General features: G+C 40.1%; 1 protein-coding gene and 1 non-coding gene across 5 annotated transcripts in view; one reads left to right on the top strand and one right to left on the bottom strand.

The window, feature by feature from the left end:
• Positions 1-22,143, bottom strand: part of Fnbp1l (formin binding protein 1 like) — a 90,722-nt gene that overhangs the window by 49,740 nt on the left and 18,839 nt on the right. For 3 of the 4 annotated variants that reach the window (XM_090334214.1, XM_090334215.1, XM_090334216.1), the window contains exons 2-3: positions 13,547-13,662; positions 269-322 (exon numbers count right to left, since the gene is read on the bottom strand). In XM_090334214.1, the coding sequence (XP_090190340.1) occupies positions 269-322; positions 13,547-13,662 (170 nt within the window). The remainder of the gene's footprint in view (positions 1-268; positions 323-13,546; positions 13,663-22,143) is intronic. The other variant, XM_090334217.1, reaches the window with a different exon arrangement.
• On the top strand, positions 12,024-12,127 carry LOC150061331 (U6 spliceosomal RNA). Its single transcript, XR_016536085.1, has one exon. It is a non-coding gene; the product is annotated as a U6 spliceosomal RNA (small nuclear RNA).

Raw genomic sequence — 22,143 nt, 5'->3', positions numbered from 1 at the left:
GTGAGAGAAGTTCCTGCTTAGTAAGCACCAGGCCCTGAGCTCAAACTCACCACAGCTCAAAAGGAAATCTCTTACTTCGGCTGCTCTAGAAAACTACCGAAGTATTCATCCTTACAAGATAAACATTCATTTCCTCTTGTATAAATGCTCATTTATCAAAACAAAGTTCAAAAATAGCGTCATTAAAATATAATCATGTTTTAGTTAAACAAGAGTACAACTTTTAACAAGATTTTCATATGCAAAAACACACAGGCAGGTGCTTTACCTTGGCTCTTCATCTTTGGATGAACGTTTGGGACAGTACTTCTTTACCAGATTTCTATGGGAAGAAGATTTTTTTTTTATTTAAAACAAGTGTTTTTGAAATAAAGGTATTTCACAATTTTTCCATTTCATTATGTTGAAAATTTCAAAACATAAAACAATCACAACAGCAATATGACCACCTATTACAATTAACATGATCATTACTTATATTTTGTTCTTAAAATACTGATAGCTAGAAGAAAGCTGATTTCTGTTAAATGAATACAATTTGATTGAGCTGTCAAAAAGAAAAAAAATAAGAAAAATAGAGTATTCAGCATGAGGACACATTTGATAGAAATTCCCCTTTATTCTGGCAAATCAGAGATTTAAGTGATTTAATATTAATGAAGGTAAAATGTAAGCAGACTCATCAAGGGGATAAAAGAACAAATGACCTCCTACCATACTTTTTTTTTTTTTTTTGGCCAGTCCTGGCCTTGAACTCAGGGCCTGGGCACTGTATTTGGGCTTTCTCAAGGCTAGCACTCCACCATTTAAGCACAGCACCACTTCTTGCTTTTTCTATGTATGAATGTGCTACCAAGGAATCGAACCCAGGGCTTTGTGCATGGTAGGCAGGCACTCTTCCACTTGGCTATATTCCTGTAACCTTCATAACTATTTTTATATGACAATCATTCTGTAATTTCTAACTTTTCCTTTTTGTGCTGGTTCTGGGTGCTGTCTCTAATCTTTTGTGTTCAAGGATAACACTTTACCACTTGGGCAACATCACCTCCACTTCTGGCTTTTTTGGTGATTGATTGGAGATAAAAAAATCTCAGTGTAAGCACTCTACCACTAGGCCAAACTCCCCAACCCTTGCATGTCTTCTTAATGCCATCCTCTAGTAATTTTAGTTTACAACAATGAGTATACATTGGATTAGAACCAAAAACTGGTCTCTATGGGGCTAGAGATGTGACTCAGGTGTAGGTCAATGAGCATAATGCACCAAGTCTTGGTTTCCTAAACCCCTGCCCCCCCAAAAAACTGGTCTAATATCACAAATACTTTGAGATTCACTGCTTTAAACATAAGAATTTCTAAACTAAATGGCTCTACTATCTATGAGATACTTTTAAAAAATCCATTTTAATTTTAATTGTCAGATTATTATCAATTCATTTCACTTAGTTCATTCATTCTATATATAATTATGTTCGGTGTTCTAAGGCTGAGCAAGTTACTGAGAGTATTAGAAATGAAAGTCTAACCAGGTGCCAGTGGCTCACACTTGTAATCCTAGCTACTCAGGAGGCTGAGATCAAAGGATCACAGTACAAAGCCAACCCTGAAGGAAATTCTGTGAAGATTCCTACCTCCAATTAACTATGCAAAAAAGGGCAAAGGAAAGCCCAAAGGGGGGCTGTGGCTCTAGCCTTGAGATAAGGGGGAGGGGGGTGAGCGGGAGGAAGGAAATGGGGACCAAAACATGAGAAAGGGAACAATGTTTGTGAAGTAATGCACCTTCTATCTGACGAATATAATGTAACCCTTCTATTAATTATAATAAAAATATATGAAAAAAAAGAATAAGGAAGAAAGGACAAAAAAAGGGGTGGGGGAGATAAGAGCTTGAGACAGCACTCAAGCTCTGAGTTCAAGTCCCAGGACCAAAATGAAAAAGAAAAGTGAAAATCTGCCCACACTTGAGACCCTCTTAAAAAGAGACAGGTGGGCTGGGAGTTTGGCCTAGTGGTAGAGTGCTTGCCTAGCATACACGAAGACCCAGGTTCAATTCCTTGGTACCACATACTTAGAAAAAGCCAGAAATGGTGCTGAGGCTCAAGTGGTACAGTTCTGGCCTTGAGAAAAATCCAAGGACAGTCCTCAGGCCCTGAGCTCAAGGCCAGGACTGGCAAAAAAAAGACAGGTGTATACCAATAGTCACCAATATTCAATATGAAAAGTACTATAATAACAGGGGCAGAGGAAGGGTACTATTAAAGATTAAAAAAAAAAAAGATCTATCACCAAAACAGTGATGAACAGGCAAAACACTGAGAAGTTCATTAAGTTTCTGCTTTCAAGAAATCCACAATCTGAGCCAGGTACTGGTGGCTCACATCTGTAATCCTAGCTAGTAAGGAGGCAGAGATCTGAGGATCCTGAGGATCGTGGTTCAAAGCCAGCCAGGGAACAAAAGTCCCTGAGACTCTTATCTCCAATTAACCATCAGAAAACTGGAAGTGGCACTGTGGCTTAAGTGGCAAAGCACTACCTTAAGCTGAAGAGTTCAGGTTCAGGTACAGTGCCCAGGCCCAGAGTTCAAGCCCCATGACTATCCCCAGCCCCCAGAATAAAGAATTAAAAAAAAGAATAGGTATATTGGGAAGGGGGTGGGGGTGGAGAAAATGGAAGACATTGACCAAGCACTGTACTAATAATTTGACATGCTGAATTGAAACCCCTTTGTACGGCTTGAATTAAAAATAAAAACAACAGCCGTGCACAGTGGCTCATGCCTGCCATCCTAGCTACTCAGGAGGCTGAGATCTGAGAATAGCAGTTCAAAGCCAGCCGGGGCACTAAAGTTCATGGGACTCTTATCTCCAATTAACCACCAGAAAACCAGAAGTGGCACTGTGGCTCAACGGGTGGGGTGGTGGCCTTGAGGTGAAGAGTGCAGGGACAAAACCCAGGCCAAGAGTTCATACCCCCACGACCATTCAAAAAAAAAAAAGAAAGAAAAGTAAATAAATACATACATAAAATAAAAAATAAAAACAATATTCAAATGCAGAGTAAAAAAACAGATTACTGGCTGCCCAGACCTGAAGGAGGAAATGACTGCTATAGAGTTCCTTAGGGATGATAAAAATGTCTAAAATTAGTTATAATTATTGCACAACTGCAAATATACTAAAATCTACTAAATTCTATACTTCTAAATAGTAAATTCTTCTTCATAATCTCACTTATGGAACTGAAATCCCTTTGTACTTAAAAAATTGATGTGGAGGTGGCCTTGGTATTTTAGTTATTGTAAAAATGATCTTTGGGGGCGGGAGTTTGGCCTAGTGGTAGAGTACTTGCCTAGCATGCACAAGACTGGGTTTAAGTTTCTCAGTACTACATACACAGAAAAAGCTCCAAGTGGTGTTGTGACTCAAGTGGTAGAGCTCTAGCCTTGAGAGAGCCCAAGGACAGTGTCCAGGCCCTGAGGGGGGGAAAAAAGAAGGAAAAGAAAAGATAGAAAGGAGGGGGAGAGGGAGAGGGAAGGAAGGAAAGGAGTTAGGAAGAAGGAAGGAAGGAAGGAAGGAAGGAAGGAAGGAAGGAAGGAAGGAAGGAAGGAAGGAAGGAAGGTAGTTCCCAGCTTCCTTGCAGTTAGGCATGACCACATGGCCAATTTTGTATTTGGACCTGGAGTGAGCTGTTTTAAGCACCAGGCTGAAGCATTCAGAGCTGCATATGTAGAGCCCTAACTACAGTGAAGCCATTTTGAATTCAGACTCTATTTTAATAATATTTTTCCTGAAACTTACCAACAACTAGTCACAAGGTGACAAACACCAGAACCCACTCCTTTATTGTTTAAACTTGCCCCAGAGTCAATAAGATGGTTATTTGATAAGCTTAAATGTTAACCAATCATGTAGTAACTCAGCTGGAAACCCCCAAGACCTGACTTTGTATAAAAACCCTGCTATCAGGAGGATCAGGGCTCTCTCAACTCAATCTGTAAAGTACAAAGGAAGACACAAGAGGGTAAGAGGATGAGGCCCTGAGTTCAAACCCCAGAACTAGAACAAAAAATAAAAATAGAATTATTTTGTTAGTTCAATTCTACTACTCCGTATATACTATAAAAATTAAAGGCAGAATCTTGAATAGGTATCTATATACCCATGTTCTTAGTAGTAGTCACAATAATAATAATAAAAAGATAAAACAAATCAATGGGCACTGGGGGCTCATACCTATAATCCTAGCTACTCAGGAGGCTGAGATCTGAGAATCGCAGCTAGCCTGTGCATGAAAGTCATGAGACTCTTATCTCCAATTAACCAGCAGAAAACTGGAAGTGATGCTGTGGCTCAAAGTGGTAGAGACCTAGACTTGAACTGAAGACTTCAAGGGCAGCTCTCAGGACCAGCGTTCAAGCCCCATGACTAACCAAAAAAAAAAAAGGTAACACAACAAAATGTAATATGTAACAATGAAATATTACTCATCCTTAAACAAGAAGGACTGCGCCAACATGGATGTTAATATGGTATATTCTACAACATAGATCATTGAGGGTATTTTGCTAAAGAAAGATAAACCAGCCATAAAGACAAGCATTGCTCATGATTCCACTTTATGAGGCAGCTAGAGTATTCAAATTCAGAGACAAAGAATAGAATGCCAATTGGCAAGGCTTACAGGAAGCTACAGACTTCTTTGTGAGTAAAGGTTTCAGTTTTGCAAGGGGAAGAGTTATAGAAATGGATGATGGTGACTACTGCAAATAATATGAATATACTTCATATCACTGAAATGATATGTGTGCTGAAACGGTGACAAATGCTTTATATTTGCTCTGTTTGGGCATTATGGAGTTTCAACTCAGGTCCTTATGCTTTAGGGCAGGAACTTGATAACTTAAACCACATCTCTCGGCAGTGGTTTTCCTACCTCTACCTCCCCACAGACAGGACCACAAGTAAGCATAAACATGCCTAGCTTACTGAGATGGGGGTCTCACTAACGCTTTGCTCAGACTGGTCTCAAATCAGGATACCTCTCAATCTCTGCCTCCAGAGTAGCAGAATTATGTGTGAACCACCACACACATGCACATATATAGGTATGTATCTATGTATATGTATATACATACACATACACACATGTACCCTTTTGTTGTTTTGGTTTTTGGTAGGTCATGGAGCTTAAACTCTGGGCCTGGGCATTTGTCCCTGAGCTCTTCAGCTCAAGGCTAGCACTCTACCATTTTAAGCCACAGTGCCACTTCCTGTTTTTGAGTGGTTAATTGGAGATAAGAGTCTCACTGGGACTTTCCTGCCCAGGCTGGCTTCAAATCATGATCCTCAGATCTCAGCCTCCTAAGTAGCTAAGATTACAGACATGAACCACCAGCACCTGACAATATATATCAACATATATGTTTTTAAAGGGACATGCTTCATTCTCAATTTTTGGGGGTTAGGGGCAGTCCAGGGGCTTGAACTCAAGGAGCACTGTCCCTGGGCTTTCTCAAGGTTAATGCTCTACCACTTGAACCACAGCACCACTTTGGCTTTTTCTATGTTTGTGGTACAGAGGAATTGAACCCGGGTGTTCGTGCATTCTAAGCAAGCACTTTAACACTAGGCCACACTCCTGTCCCCATTATTCTTAATTTTTAAGTCTCTACCAGTGAAAACAGATGGTCCTCCTCTACTCCCCCCCAAAAAGAAGATTCAAGTAGTTATGACCAAATTACTTAGGAAAATAAAACCAGACAAGCTCCAACAAGTATGAAAGTATAGAAACTGTTGCCTCTCTATTTTGCAGTACTGTGAATTCCAAAGCAAGCACTCTACCACTTGAAACACACCCCTAGTCCTTTTCCTTTCTAGTTTATTTTTCAGGTAAGGTCTCATATTTTTTCTCAAACATCTGAAACTATATCCTCCTGTCTCAACTTTCTGTGTAGCTGCAATTACAGGTGTGCAAACCATACACAACTCCAAACTCATTTTTCATATGCCAGTCCCTACTTTTGCTTTACCTTCAGCATGTCAAGAACATACTATAAACTGGTAACTTGGGCCATGCATCATACTATCAGCTCCACAGTCAATACGTGTAACTTTTAGGGAACTGCCAGGAATAATTTCAGTCATGTTGAATAATATTCTACCTATTCAATTCAGACTGGGAGGAAAAGACTGCTTTAACATATTTAAGTATTTTTTAGAGCAATTTTGTTCATTATACTGGGTAACTATTTTCCTTCAAAATGTTACATTTATAATAAGACGAGAGTACTTTGATTACAGCATCAAAAATGCTTACACATTAGTGATAGAGGTGTGGCTCAGTGAGCACCTGCCTGGCAAAAATGCTTACACCAGACACAAAAAGAAGCTCCTAAATCTACCTGAGTTGCATATTTATAGCATAGGATGGTGAGAGAAGTATGTTTACCTGACTTTTATTACTAATAGACAGTTCAAATGGGTACAAAAAGAAAAAGTGCTGCTTGTGGTGGCTCACGCCTGTAATCCTAGCTACTCAGGAGGCTCAGATCTGGAGGATTAAGGTTCAAAGCCAGCCCCCACACTACAAATCCATGAGATTTTTATTTACAATTAATCTCTTGAAAACAGAAGTGGGGCTGTGGCTCAAGGGTAGGGTGGTAGCCTTGTACTAAAGAGCTCAAGGACAGTGCTGAGGCCCAGAGTTCAAGCCCCACCCCCCCCCAAAAAAAAGGAAGAGAAAGAGAGACAGAGACAGACAGACAGACAGAGAAACAGAGAGACAGAGAGAGAGAGACAGACAGAGACAGACAGACAGACAGACAGAGAGACAGAGAGAGAGACAGAGAGAGGGAGGGGGGGAAGGAAGGAAGGAAGGAAGGAAGGAAGGAAGGAAGGAAGGAAGGAAGGAAGGAAGGAAGGATGAATGGATGGATGGATGGATGGATGGAGGATCTGAAAGAAAAATCTGCTTGGTGAATCTAAAAGATTGACCAAGAGGGGTTGAGGATGCAATGCAGTGGTAGAGTACCTGCATGAGGCCCTGGAATTTTCTTCACTGAAAAAGTTCACTATAAAAAAAAACAGCATGGGAGACCGGGAGTTTGGCCTAGTGGTAGAGTGCTTGCCAAGCATGCATGAATACCCGGGTTCAGTTCCTCAGTACTACATACATAGAAAAAAGCTAGAAGTGGTGCTGAGGCTCAAGTGGTAGAGCTCCAGCCTTGAGAAAGTCCAAGGACAGTGCTCAGGCCCTGAGCTCAAGCCCAAGACTGGCAAAAAAAAAAAAAAAAAAAAAAAAACCAGCATGGGCCTGGCTGCTCTGTAAAGCCATCTTTGCATTATTCCTGGGTCCAGCTCGCCACAACCCTCCTCCACCACAGCAGACTGGCAACCTTCCTAAACTCTTGCTTTCTTTTTTCCCTCGCTGCACCGGATCACTGGCATGGCCCCGCCCTGTCAGACACGACTTGGACAGCAGTTCTGAGATCACCACCAAGGACTTGAAGGAGAGGAAGGAAGTGGTGGAGGAGACAGAGGATGGAAGAGATGCCCCTGCCAATAGGAATGCTAACGAGGAAAACGGGGAGCTGGAAGCTGATAATGAGGTGGATGAAGAAGGTGGGGAGAAAGAAGAGGAGGAGGAAGAAGGTGATGGTGAGGAGGAGGATGGCCAAGAAGATGAGGAGGCAGAGGCAGCCCCCAGGCCAACGGGCAGCTGAAGATGATGAGGATGGTGATGTGGATACCAAAAAGAAGAAGACTAATGGGGAGGACTAATAGCAAAGAAGGAAAGGGTAACCAAAAAGGCCGCTGTGACGTATGCACCGTCCACTTCCTGCCTCAGAATCTAAATGTGGTCATCTTGGAGTAGAGGCCCACCGCCTTCTGCGGGCAGCCTCACCTCGCTCTCCTCCTCCCCACCACAACACCACGAGAATCTGCAACAGGGGAGGCAAATATGAAATGTCCAAGGCCCTGCTGATTATAGGCTCACACCTATAATCCTGGCTACTCAGGAGGCTCAGATCTGACGATCACAGTTCAAAGCCAGCCAGGGCACTAAACTCCGTGAGACTCTCATCTCCAATTAACCACCAGAAAACCAGAAGTGGGTACTGCGGCTCAAGTGGTAGAGTGGAGCCTTGAGTTGAAGAGCTCAGGGACAGCACCAGGCCCAGAGTTCAAGCCCCACAACTGACCAAAAAAATTAATTAAAAAAATAAAAACAGCATGCTTGAATTTATCTTTTAAGAGCTTTGTGTTTTACATGTTAGATTCTATTAAATCACTTAAGAGAATACTTTCATATATCAATAAGAAACATTTGTATTATGAACATGGCTTGCTTAGAAAGCTAGTTCAAAACCTAGTACCACAAAAAAAGTAAATAGAAATATCAGAAATATGCTTTGCAATTCTTGTTAAGGCAAATGAGGCTGACTTTCTTAGCAAAACAGTAGAGTTCACTGAATTAATCATTCCAATGTCCTGCTGGATGCCCAGGAAAGAACAGGTGCTCTGCGGGTGGCAGAAATACAATGACAACATCAATCATGAAACTCCTGAGATTAAAGACAGCAGCACATACAAACTGAAAATAACAACTCACTGCTTGTTGCTCATTTAGGTTAATTATGTGGACAATTAAGTTAGGGGAAGAGAAAGCCATGCTTGTAAATGTAATAGAATTGAGATTATGTTCCATGGCACACAAAGAAAGTGTTTTAGGAACAGAAACCAATGATGAAAAGAAACATACTCATTGCCTGACTTATAAAACAGCAATCCCTCTATATAACACCTGTATAATAACAAGTTGTAAGAGTTTCAAAAAATGGGGGGGGGGGGGGGGGTTGGCCTAGTGGTAGAGTGCTTGCCTAGCATGCACCAAGACACAAGTTCAATTCCTGGGTACCACATACATAGAAAAAAGCCAAGAATGGTGCTGTGGCTCAATTGGTAGAGCTCTAGCCTTGAGAAGGTTCAAGAACAGTGCTCAGGTCCTGAGCCCAAGCCCAGGACTGGCACACACACTGGCATGCAGGCACGCATGTGCACATGCGCACAACAAGCCAGGAGCAGTGGCTCACGCTTGTAATCCTAGTTACTCAGCAGGCTGAGATCTGAGGATCTTGTTTCAAAGCCAGCCCTGGCACTAAAATGAAACTCTTATCTCCAATTAATCACTAGAAAACAAGACTTGGGTCTGTGGCTGAAGGGGTAGAGCAGTAGCCTTGAGCTGAAGAGCTTAGGGATAGTGCCCAGGCCGAGTTCAAGCCTCACAACTGACCCCCCCCCCCCCTAAAAAAAAAAATCCCAAGGGAGGTGATGCATGCTCAACCAGCAATTTGAATTCAGAACCAACCTAGGCTACATGGAAAGTTCCAGGCTAGCCTGATTAAGGCCTTATCTTAAACAAGCCAAACAATAAAAAAAAAAAAAAAAACTAAAAACTCCAACACAATAGTCCAGTAGTAAATTGAAAAACTGTAAGGGAGGAGGAAGCTAAATGTACCTATGATAACTTTATGAACATGAATCCCAATTCACAATTGAATATTAGTGACCCAAGATTAAGGAAGTTCTCTAATGCTGTTTCCTCTTCTCTGATGAGTCATCAGGAGAAAACAGCCAAAATTTAGGAGAATAGTAAAGAGGGAACTAAAATAATACGTAACTCAAATTTATAACAGGTTATGGAAAAAAACTAAAGTAAATATTCATAACAACAACAAAAAAAAGAGAGGCTGGGAATGTGGCTGAATAGTAGAATGCTTGCCTAGCATGCATGAAACCCTTGGTTTGATTCCTCAGTATCACATAAACAGAAAGGCCAGAAGTGGTATTGTGACTAAAGTGGTAGAGTATCAACCTTGAGCAAAAGAAGCCCAGGGACAGAGCCTAGGCCCTGAGTTCAGTCTTCAGGACTGGAGAAAAACAAACAAACAAAAACTTTCTAAATAAGACTTTAAAATGCTGTAAATATTCCTAATTTGTTGAGAAAAATGAAAATAAGCAGGGCTTCTTAAAAAGCTTTTCTTTCACCTTCACTAACAACAACAACAACAACAAAAAACTCAAAAAGGAAGACTTCTAAACGGTCAGCCCTTTCTAAACTTATCTTTATAAAAATATACAATTATACATAAAACTAAAAAGTACATAATATAAATTTCAGCCAAGTTCCTGGAAGTGTGGCTCAAGTGGGAGAGCACCTGGCTAAGTGAGGTTTTGAGCTCAAAACGTGGCACTGAAACAACAACAAAAAATATTGTGTGTTTCTGGGGCTTGAACTGGGGGCCTGGGAACTGTTCTGAGCACTTTTGCTCAAAAGCTAGTGCTCTACCACTTGAGCCACAACTCCACATCCCCAACATTACTTCAGACTTACAATATATCTAAAACATAGACAGGTAGAATCTCAGGACTCAAGAGGCTGAATCAGAAGAACCAACTTTGAGTCCAACCTGGGCTATAAAGCACAACAAATACTTAACATCTGAACATAATTGCTATATTGGCAGGAAAATGTGCCTCACTGCAGCATACTCTTTCTTGTTCCTGTATATGAAATTAGCCACTGCATGATCAAAACTAGAGGGTGTTAACTAAAAAATAAATCCCACTATTGAAGAGGAAATAAACAGGGAAAACCTCTTCCTTTTGAACAAAACATACTATAAACAGCACCTGCTAATTCAATAATTTACTACATATTCCTCCAAAGCAGCAAGTTTAAATACAGAGAGAAAAAAGGCAGTAGACAATTTCAAATTAAACATGCTTCCTTCCTACTTTATTACTCAAATATTTCAACATCATCCAGTAATCCGCATCCTGTTGAAATCACAGCTAGTGAGAGCCAGTTAGGATGGAAATATGCCAAATTCCTTAAGTATACAGCATTCCTGGAAAGATACAAATTACTTAACTATAGCACACATAACAAAACCTACTTTCTCATTACAAATTTTATTTTTCATTTAATGGTTAGTTCTTGTCACTCTTTCTTCAGTAAAAGTTTTCAAGTTCTTTTTTTTCTTTGCAAGTAAGTGAAAACATCATGTGGCAAATTACCAGTAACAAGAGACAGAGGCAAACAAGTTTGCCATTTTATTAGATGAATTCTCCTATTAAAGAGACTCTATTGAGGGGGAGGTGGGAACAAGAGATGAGGGGAGGGAAGAAGGCAGACTAGAAAGCCAGAGTCAAATGGATCTGGAAATTAGCCTGTCAATAGTTCAATAAACATCTTAAAGTAGTATTATAGGGCTGGCCTTGTGGCAAAGTGGTAGAGTGCTTGCCTAGCATGCACGAAGCCCTGGGTTCAATTCCTTGGTACCACATGCGCAGAAAAAAAGCTGGAATTAGTGCTGTGGCTCAAGTGGCAGAGCTCTAGACTTGAGAAAGCTAAAAGAGTATACCCAGACCCTAAGTTCAAGCCCCAGGACTGGCAAAAATAAAATAAATAATATCAAAGTATTATAAGTAATTATATTAGGTTTATTCCATTTAGCAAATTGGTTGCAAGGACTACTATATTGGATACAGGCTGCTAACTCATCAGACAGCTCCCCTTCCTTCTAGGATCACTACTTAAAATTTATTTTGGCCTAAACATCCTCCTTTTAGCAATTAAATCAATACAATATTACTGTCTCACTGAACTGTTCAAAATAAGCATACTCAACCAGAGTTCATATGACAAAAAATGTCTGCTAGATTTCTGGAGACAAGGTGGTACAACCTTTACTCTCTCTTCCTTCCATTCCCTCCCTTCTCCACTCATCTTTCCCTTCTCCTCCTCTCCAAAGGTGTAACAGAGAAAAGTGTTATTCTTCTCCAGGATAAGGAGGGGTGGAGGCAGGACTTATGTATGGAGTCCCAAAATAAAAAAAAAAAAAAAGAAGATGGAGCAAATTAATTTCTCCCTCAAATAGAAATATACATGGACCTTTTAGTCTTGAACATCTGTTTAGGTTAGGATTTTTTTTTCACTGTTAAGATAATGTACAGGGGGTGCTTGCTTCGGCAGCACATATACTAAAATTGGAACAATACAGAGATTAGCATGGCCCCTGCGCAAGGATGACACACAAATTCGTGAAGCGTTCTGTGTTTTTGATTGTTGTACTGTTATGTCTCATCTCTTTTGCATTCCCTTGGTTATCTCATATTGTTACAATATTTCACCTTATTATCTGATATATTTTATATGTGCTTAGTTATTTGAAATTGGATAGGGAAGGGAGGAAATAAAGATGAGCAGGAGGAGGGTGGGAGGGAAATGGGGACCATATCATGAGAAAGGGTATCAATGCTTGTGAGGTTATGCACCTTCTATCTGGTGAATGTAATGTAACCCTTCTATTAATCACAATAATAAATAAATAAATTCTTTAATAAAAAACGATCATGTATAGGGGGTTACAGTTAAGGTACATTACTTTTCACATACTGATACCCCCTCTCATGTTTTTGTCCCCATTTCCCTCTCCCCACACCCTTATGTTAATTTTTGTCACTTGCAATCTGAAAAGACCTAACCTGCACAGCAAGAATCAGTTTTCAGACTTCAAAAACCATTTTTACTAAGTTCAGCAAACCTACTTGTCAAATAGTGATCTTACTATGACGATTTTGCCAAGTGATAAAAATCTAAATGCCATCAGATTTTTTTTTTCACCAGAATTAGGGGTTGAACTCAGTGTCTAGGTGCTTTTCTTGAACTTTTTTGCTGAAGACTAGCACTCTACCATTGAAGCCACAGCTCTACCACTGAGTTTTGTTAACTAGGGATAAGTGTCTCACAGACTTTCCTGCCTGGACACACTTCACTTCATAATCCTCAGATCTCAGCCTCCTTCCATCCATTTAAAATTAAAATGTCTAACACACACACACACAATTTATCTACATCAGTAACATATTTCTGATTTAGATTAAAAACTCCACTCAGTACAACTTTAGCTTCCAACTCTTACAAACTGAAAAATTAAACATTCTGAAAAAAATAAAATTCAGTGTTTTGGAAAGATTACCAGAGTAAAAAGTAAAAGGGAATAAAATAGGAAAAATAATAGCCAGGTATATTTTTTGTGGCATTTTGCTCCTGGATTCTAAATGTCTTTACCATATTGAAAACTATTCCTGATCCTCCTGACCAATATTCCCCCCCCCCCCCAAGTCTTGGGGCTTAAACTCAGGGCCTGAGCACCTTCCTTGGGCTTTCTCAAAGCTAGAGCTCTACCACTTGAGCCAAAGCACTACTTCTGGCATTTTTCTATATATGTGGTACAAAGATTTAAATAGGGTTTTTCTGTGTATGCTAGGCAAGCACTCTACCACTAGGCCAATCTCCCAGACCTAACCAATATTCTTTATAGCACAAGTTGATGATCTGACTAAAACCAAAGTAGGTACCTAATTCAATATAATTCTGATGAAAAGCACAAAATTTAATCCCTGGAATACTATTTATCTAATTTTAAACTCTTTAAATATGCCATTTCATTTGTATGAAGAAAAATTAGTCAACTTACCTCAACTGTTTTGCATAATTCTGTTCAATTTCTATTCTCTCTTTAACAAACTTGGCATATCTTTCCAAGAAGTCAATTCCCCATTGTGTGTGTTTGTCTAAGCTGTCGAACTGATCCTAAAAAGAAAAGCAAAACTGCATTGAAGAAGTCTGACATTATAGCCATATTTTTATTTATTTTTATTAAAGAATTTATTAATGTTGATTTTTGCATCATATTTTAAATGACAAGTTTAACAAGTAAGTGTTCAAGGAGGGAATCTCTATTAGCCATAAATATTTTAAATCAGCTCCTGACAGCTGAACAGACAAGCAATGAAGTAGAAAAATCCTGGTCCCCATTTACATAGCCTTTCAAGACCAACGAATGGGTTCCTAAGCAAAAGACATGAAATGTTTTAAGTACCTTTACCCAGGTCTCCCTTAGTGCCTTTTTTGAGTTAACTCCTAATCCTGTTTATAGATTCAGTTCAAGCATTATGTCCTCTAGAAAATGGTTCTAAACTCTAAAACTGAGATAAATCATCTTTCTGTAAGTCTCCAAAGTTCCATAAACTTACCTTATTCACTTACTGTACTATATTGAGGGCTTAAACTGTGTTTCATTCAACTCTATAAACCTTTTTTTAATTGTTGGGGTGATGTACAAAGGGATTACAGTTACATTCATCAAGTATTATTTCTTGAATACTGTACCCCTTTCCCATGTTTTTCTTCCACTTTCCCTCCCTCCACCCCTTCCCATTCACCTTGTTTTTCCCTCACTTAAACATATATACAAAAAATATATAAACATATATACAAAATAACAGGTACCACATTCAGATACAGTAACAACATGAAATAGACAATAAAGGGAAAAGAAAAAGAAATAGCTTCACCTGCTGAGGAGGCTGAGATCACCATGGGAACTAAAGTCTGTGAGACTCTCATCTCCAATTAACCACTAGAAAACTGGAAGTGGCCAGGAGCCTAACCTAGTGATAGAGTGCTCACCTAGCATGCACAAAGACCCAGGTTTGATTCCTTGGTATCACATATATAGAAAAAGCCAGAACTGGAACTGTAGTAAGTGGCAGAGCATTAGTTTGATCAAAAAGTGTCCTCAGTCAAGCCCCAAGACTGGCCAAAAAAATAAGTAAATAAAAGTAAAATAAAATTAATTAATTAAAATAATTTTTAAATAAATAAAAATGAAAATAGAGCTTCCCTATGATCCGGCCATACCACTCCTGAGCATCTATCCTGAACATCATAACCCAGGATATGATAGGACACCTGCTCAGCTATGTTCATCTCTGCACTATTCACAAAAGCCAAACGATGGAACAATTCAGATGCCCTACTGCAGATGAATGAATACAAAAAATGTGGTCCGATACACAATGGAATTCTCCATAGCCAACAGACAAGGTAAAATAATGGCATTCACAGGGAAGTGAATGAATCTTAGAGCGAATCATGTGGAGTGAGACAAGTCAAGACCAAAGGAACAAAAGGTGCATGGTATTCCTTAATATGTGGCTATTAGATCCAAACAGTACAAGAGTAAGGACTCAATATTTGCTTACCCAATGCTATAGACATGATATTGGAAATATAAACACAACTAAATAAACATAAAAATTTATGACTCTATAGACAATGTTTTATTACATAGATTAATATGTATCTATGACATACAAACTCTCAACCTAATTTTAATTATGTTCTAAAATCTAAGTGTCAGTGATTGTATATAGAGATTCCCTTCTTGATTAAACATGTCATTTGAAATATGATGTAAAAATCAATGTTAATTGTTAGGTCCGACTGGAAGAAATGACTTCTTCCCTTGGCTCTCTCCCACTGCACCCTGGAAATCCCCGCCCAGCACCTGTAACCCTGGCAACTGGCATGCCTGGGGGCAGTGGGAGGTCCCCCACTGAGGCATTTCCCCATCCTCTGAGATCATATCCGTTTCCGCTGTGTCTATGCCCCTCCCCCTATATAATGACTCACTTCCCGCCCCAAATCCTCTTGCTCCCCCGACTCCATCTTTGGTGGCAGGACTCTGCTCTTTCCTCACGCAATAAACCCTCTTCTCCTGAACTGCGTCGAGTTTCCTTTCGACAGACATTACATTAATAAATTGTAAAAAAAAAAAACCAAAAACTAAAATATATAGAGAGGGTGGGGCAGCAGTTTGGCCTAGGGGCAGAGTGTTAGCCTAGTATGCACAAAGACTAGGGTTTGATTCCTGAGTACCACATACATAGAAAAAGCCAGAAGTGGTGCTGTGGTTCAAATGATAGAGCTCTGGCCTTGAGGAAGCCCAAGGACAGTGCTCAGGCCCTCAGTTCAAGCTCCAGAACTGGCAAATATTATATATATACATACATACACACATATATAATGTATACTATATAATAATGTATTATATATTATATATGCTGTATTATTTTACATATATATTCCCTTCCACCTATTGCCAGAGACTACCAATCCCTTTAAGAATAATCTCCAGGAAAACCAGGCGGGTGGCTCACGCCTATAATCCTAGCTACTCAAAAGGCTAAGATCTGAGGATCAAGGTTCAAAGCCAGCTGGGGCACAAAAGGACCTGAGACTCTTATCTCCAATTAACCTCTAGAAAATGGGTTTTGGCTCAAGGGTAAGGTGGCAGCCTTGAGCTGAAGAGCTCAGGGACAGTGCCCAGGCCCAGGGGTAGGATGGTAGCCTTGAACTGAAGAGCTCAGGGACAGGCCGGGAGTTTGGCCTAGTGGTAGAGTGCTTGCCTAGCATGCATGAAGACCCAAGTTCAGTTCCTCAGTACCACATACATAGAAAAAAACAGCCAGAAATGGTGCTGAGGCTCAAGTGGTAGAGCTCTAGCCTTGAGAAAGTCCAAGGATAGTGCTCAGACGCTGAGCCCAGGACTGGCAAAAAAAAAAAAAAAAAAAAAATCAGAAAAAAACTCTCTATTTGTAAATCAAATTGCATACTATTTAAGTTACATATTTTTGAAAGTCACGGGAGAAATTTTAAAAAGAGAAATAAAATTAAATGTTACTTTAATGTAAGGAAAAAATATTTTACAGTTGTTAAATTATTGATAATCTTTTAGCAATAAATTAAATGTGCTTCATTTCATGCTAAATGACATATAATCAACCTTAAGGAACAGATCCCAGAAGTTTATCCTGAAAAACAAGAGATTCTTGCTTGAGTCTGTAATAAAGAAGTCCATCTGCATCCACCCTTACTAAACAGTACACTAAAGTAACCGGGTATTAACCAGTCAGTATGTTTTCTACTATTCTATTTCCCATCTTATATAACCACTGTTCTGCTAGTGCCCAATGAGAGCTTTCCTTCTCTTCTGTAAAAGAGGCTCCCTTGGTTCACAAATCATAAATAACAGGTCCATTAGATCTATCACTAATTTGTTGTAATTTTGCCTTTAACACACTTAATGACAATAATTTGAAGGTGTTGGTTCTAAACAGTGATGTTTACTTTTAGTGGGTGTATAGCTAGAAAATAAAAGACTGCATAAGAACACAAAGAATTTAATGAAAAAATTTTCTGTTGAGGGCTGAGAGTGTGGCCTAGTGATAGAGTGCTTGCCTAGGATGCATGAAGCCCTGGGTTCAATTCCACAGTACAACATACACAGGGAAAAAAAAAATCACTGTTGACTTAAGCTTTGAAATTTATTTTTAGACATCATTGACTGGAGGGAGGGGGCTACTCAAGTGGCAGGGATCAAGAAGTTTGAGAGATCACAGTTTGAGACTAGCCAGGACAAAAAAGTTAGTGATTCCATCTCAACAAACTAGCCAGAATGGTAGAAGGATAGAGATTTAAGGCTGACCATAGAGGGGAAATGCTAAACACAAGCACAAGCCCTGAGTTTAAAGCCCAGTATGAGGAAAGGAGGGAGAGGGATTCATTGATTTTCCAGCCCCATTTTCCAGTCTGTAAAAGTTCAAGTTAAACTTTGGTTAATAAATTTCCTTGAGAGCTAAAGATACAGTTCAAATGATAGAGTGCATTCTCACCATCACAACGCCCTCATTCAAATCCCAATGTCAAGATTTAAAAAAAGAAAAAAGTTAAATTTATTTAAAATTACTTTGCTATTTTTACAAACTAAGCAGGACATACTGAACATTTACAAGTCAACAGCGGGATCAGACCCCACTGGAACTGTGTCTGAGCCACAGTGCCCGGTATTTCATTAGCCATTCCTCTGAATGCTTCCATAAAAGGTGTTTTTGTTTTGTTTTGTTTGCCAGTCCTGGGCTTGAACTCAGGGCCTGAGCACTGTCCTTGGACTTTCTCAAAGCTAGAGCTCTACCACTTGAGCCTCAGCACCACTTCCGGCTTTTTTCTATGTATTTAGTACCAAGGAATCGAAACCCAGTCTTTGTGCATGCTAGGCAAGCACTCTACCACTAGGCCAAACTCCCAGCCCTGTTTTTTTTTTTTTTTTTAAATGAGATTAACATTTAAACAGGTGAATTACAATTAAAATTGATTACCACCAGGTGCTGGTAGCTCACACCTGAAATTCCAGCTACTCAGAAGGCTGACATCTGAGGATTAGAAGTTCAGAACCACTCAGGCAGAAAAATCCATAAGACTGGTATCTCCAGTTCACTACCAGAAAGGTAAAATAGAGGTGTGGCTCCAATTGTAATCCCTAAATCCAAGCCAATTTACCAATACCACTTACACACATACATATACACACCTTATTTTATTTATTCTTTTGTGGGTCATGGGGCTTAAATTCTGCCTGGGCACTGTCCCTGAGCTCTTCAGCTCTAGACTACCACCCTACCCTTAAGCCAAGCCCCACTTCTGTTTTCTAGAGGTTATGAGTCTCAGGTCCTTTTGTGCCCCAGATGGCTTTGAACCTTGATTCTCAGATCTCAGTATCCTGAGTAGCTAGGATTACAAGCATGAGCCACTGCGCCCGGCACACACCCCTTATTTAAAAAAAAAAAAAAATACTTTCCAAACTATGAATGGGCCTCATCTAATCTGCTGAAGGTTTTCATAGAACCTAGACTGCCTGCCCTTCCCCCATCAAGAAGGCAAGTCTGCAAGCAGACTGCCCTTGCCTGGCTTTTTCCTGGGGACTCCCTACATTCTAGACTTGTCAATTGCCACAGTCACATGAGCCAATTCCTTAAGAGAAATCGCTCTAGAGTAATCATTACCAGCTCCCCAATGAGCAGAGAGAAAATGGAGAGCCTGGCAAGGTGGCTCAAGCTACTCAGGAGGCTAATATCTGAGGATTGCAGTTCAAAGCCATTCTTATCTCCAATTAATTACTAGAAAATTGGAAGTGGTGCTGTGGTTCATGGGGTAGGGCGGTAGCCTTGAGCTAAAGAGCTCAGGGATAGTGCCCAGGCCCAGAGTTCAAGTCCCATGACCAAAAACAAAAACAAAAAAGAATCACAAGGAGAACAGGACAGTAAAATCTGGCCTGGAAAAACAGAAAAGGAGCAACCTATGAAAAAATGGAGGTTGCCCTCTGGAAGGAGCTGAAGACTACGTGGAAAAAAGAACAGGGTCATCAAGTTCACAAACTTGCCTTGAATTTTTGACAGGTCACACCCAAGTTGAAAGTATAATGTGATGGGTGGAGATGAAGATGTGGCATGATCCCGGAGGATACAAGAGGCACTGAGAGAAAATATAGGCAGGTGCAGTAGAGGAGCTGTGTACTGAGGAAGAAGCTCCCCAATCACCAGGCCCATGGGAAGGGAGGTATTCTGCCACCACCTCCCATGAAATTAAGAATGTATTTCTTTCCCTTATTTTCCTGAGCTGCCTTACTGACCCTCCTACCATGAACCTATCTTCTCTCACATGTTGGGTAGGGCTTATGTTGTCAGCTTTTAATTAGATTGTTTTCATACCCAGTCTAGATTTCTATCAACAGTTTTACTCATGTGCATGAAGAGAGGTAAAGTTAATAAAGCAATTAAGAAGCAAAACAAGCCAGACATAATGGCTCACGCCTGTAATCCTACTCAGGAGGCTGAGATCTGAGGATCACGGTTCAAAGCCAGCCCTGGCACTAAAGTCAGTGAAGCTCCTATCTCCCAATAATCACCAGGAAACAAAATGGTGCTGTTGCAAGGTGTAGGGCAGTAGCCTTGAGCTTAAGAGTTCAGAGACAACACCTAGGCCCAGAATCAAAGCCCCACAACTGACCAAAAAAAAAAAGGGGGGGAGGAGACAAAACAAACCTCCATAAAATATGCATATGTATCCCCTTGATCGTTTCTCTGGAGAAAACTAAAACAACTGTTAAATAAAACTTAAAGGAGTCAACTGAACAAGGACAAAAAAAAAAAAATGGATCCACTCACATCAGAAGGTCCACACGCACCAAAACTAAATTATTCACCTAAATTGGGCCATATAGGAGTAAGAAAGCCAAATACCTAACTCCATCAGGGTGACAAGAACTCTCCTCTGCCAGAGCATTTACAAGGAAAGTGATGGGGTTTTGTTTCTGCTTTCCTCAGCATGTGGTCTACAGACAACCTGCTCTGTCCAATTACCCTCTAGGGCATATTATGCTCTTTAAATTTGTAATTTTGGCTTCTGACACAAGAACTTATTTGTCAAGACTTTTATGTACCCAGATACATTTGTTCCTTACATAGATATTTTCGACCAAAATCACATAATGAAGAATGTATTTCTAAACATTCATCATGAAAATGCTTTCTCCATACGTTGTATCTTAGGAAAAGCAGCTGTTCACTAACCATTAAAAGTTCCCTTTGGTTTTTGAAGAGACAGATTAAAGTTCCTGCTAACTAGCTGCTAAGCGGATATAATACTGACAATTTTTGAAAAAAAAAAAAAAAGACAGGGCCGGGAGTTTGGCCTAGTGGTTAAAGTGCTTGCCTAGCATGCATGAAGACCCGGGTTCGATTCCTCGGTTCCACATATAGAAAAAAGCTGGAAGTGGTGCTGAGGCTCAAGTGGTAGAGCTCTAGCCTTGAGAAAGTCCAAGGACAGTGCTCAGGCCCTGAGCTCAAGCCCAGGACTGGCGCAAAAAAAAAAAAAAAAAAAAGACAACATGCCTGAAACAACTAGATGAACAACAAATCTCTGATTTAATCGTTCCTTGCCATTTCACTTGGAAATAACTGTAAGCAGTCTGTCTTACATACTCTGAAGTTATTTATATTAAATTAACCATAATAAAATATGCTTCAATATTCTGAACTCTTGGCAATAATTTCCTTTGCTTAACTTATAAATAATGATGTCAATATACAGCAGCAAATTCTTTTTTTTGTTGCCAGTCCTGGGACTTGAACCCACATCCTCAGCACTGTCCTTGGATACTTCTTGCTCAAGGCTAGTCCTCTGCCACTTGAGCCATAGTGCCACTACCAGCTTTTTCTGTGTATGTGGTACCGAGGAACTGAACCCAGGGCTTCTTGAATGCTAGGCAAGCACTCTACCACTAGGCCATACTCTCAGCCCCTCCAATTTCCTTTTATAAATTCTAGTCAAACCAAGAAATAGAAATATGTTCGGGAAGGCTGGTGGGGAGGGGCTGTGAATGGAAAGATAGTGAACATTATATTCAATGTTCATTATGTATACAAAACTTAGCTATGGAACTTGAGGGTAGGAAGGAAAAGGAGAAAATGTGGGAGCATGATCAAGCAGGAAGTACTGAGCCAGGTGTACGCCTATAATCAGCTACTCAGGAGGCTAAGATCTGAGGATCATAGTTGAAAGCCAGCCTCGGAAGGAAAATCTCTCATGAGACTCTTACCTCCAACAAATCTCAGAAAGGGCCAGAAGTAGTGCGATGGCTCAAGTGACAGAATGCCAGCCTTGAGCCAAGGAAGCTCAAGGACAGAACCCAGGCCCTGAATTCAAGCCCCAGGACAAGCACAACAACAACAACAACAAGTCATTCATTATTGATAATAAATTTTCAACATATCTTCAGTGGTTCCCCAAAAAATAGCTGTAAGCATATTGCAGTATTAGAGAATCTAACAAACGTAAGCTGAGAAATGTTATCAACATCTGTGCTTTAATCAAACAAGACTGTAATGCAAGATTCGGTGTAATTTTCTCATAAAAATATGTCTTTAAAAAGTATTTCTTAAACAGGGTCCCAGAGGCTCACTTCTGTAATCTTAGCTACTCAGGAAGCTGAGATCAAGCCTCACAACCAACAGAGAAAAAAAAGTATTTCTTGGGACCAGAGCATAACTCTGCTGGTAAGCATCAGCCAATGAACAAAAGCATCAGGTAAAAAATGTCAAGTCCTAGTCTCAGACCAAAAAAAAAAAAAAGACCAGGAGTGTGGCCTAGGGGTAGAGTGCTTCTCTACCATGCACAAAACTCTGGGTTGATTCCTTCGTACCACATACACAGAAAAAGCCCAAGGACAGTGCCCAGGCCCTGAGTCAAGCCCCAGGACTGGCACACACGTGCACATACACATTGTAGAATATAGTGGTACATGTCTGTAGTCCCAGCTGCTTTGAGATACTGAGGCAAAAGGATTCCTTGACATCAGGAGCTGGAAACCAGTCTGGGCTATGTAGCAAAATC

Source organism: Megascapheus bottae, chromosome 6, assembly GCF_031878675.1.
Source record: "Megascapheus bottae isolate mThoBot1 chromosome 6, mThoBot2.hap1, whole genome shotgun sequence".
Lineage (NCBI taxonomy): Eukaryota > Metazoa > Chordata > Mammalia > Rodentia > Geomyidae > Megascapheus > Megascapheus bottae.
Note: the sequence above shows the minus strand (reverse complement) of the source record. Positions and strands in the feature narration are given on the sequence as shown.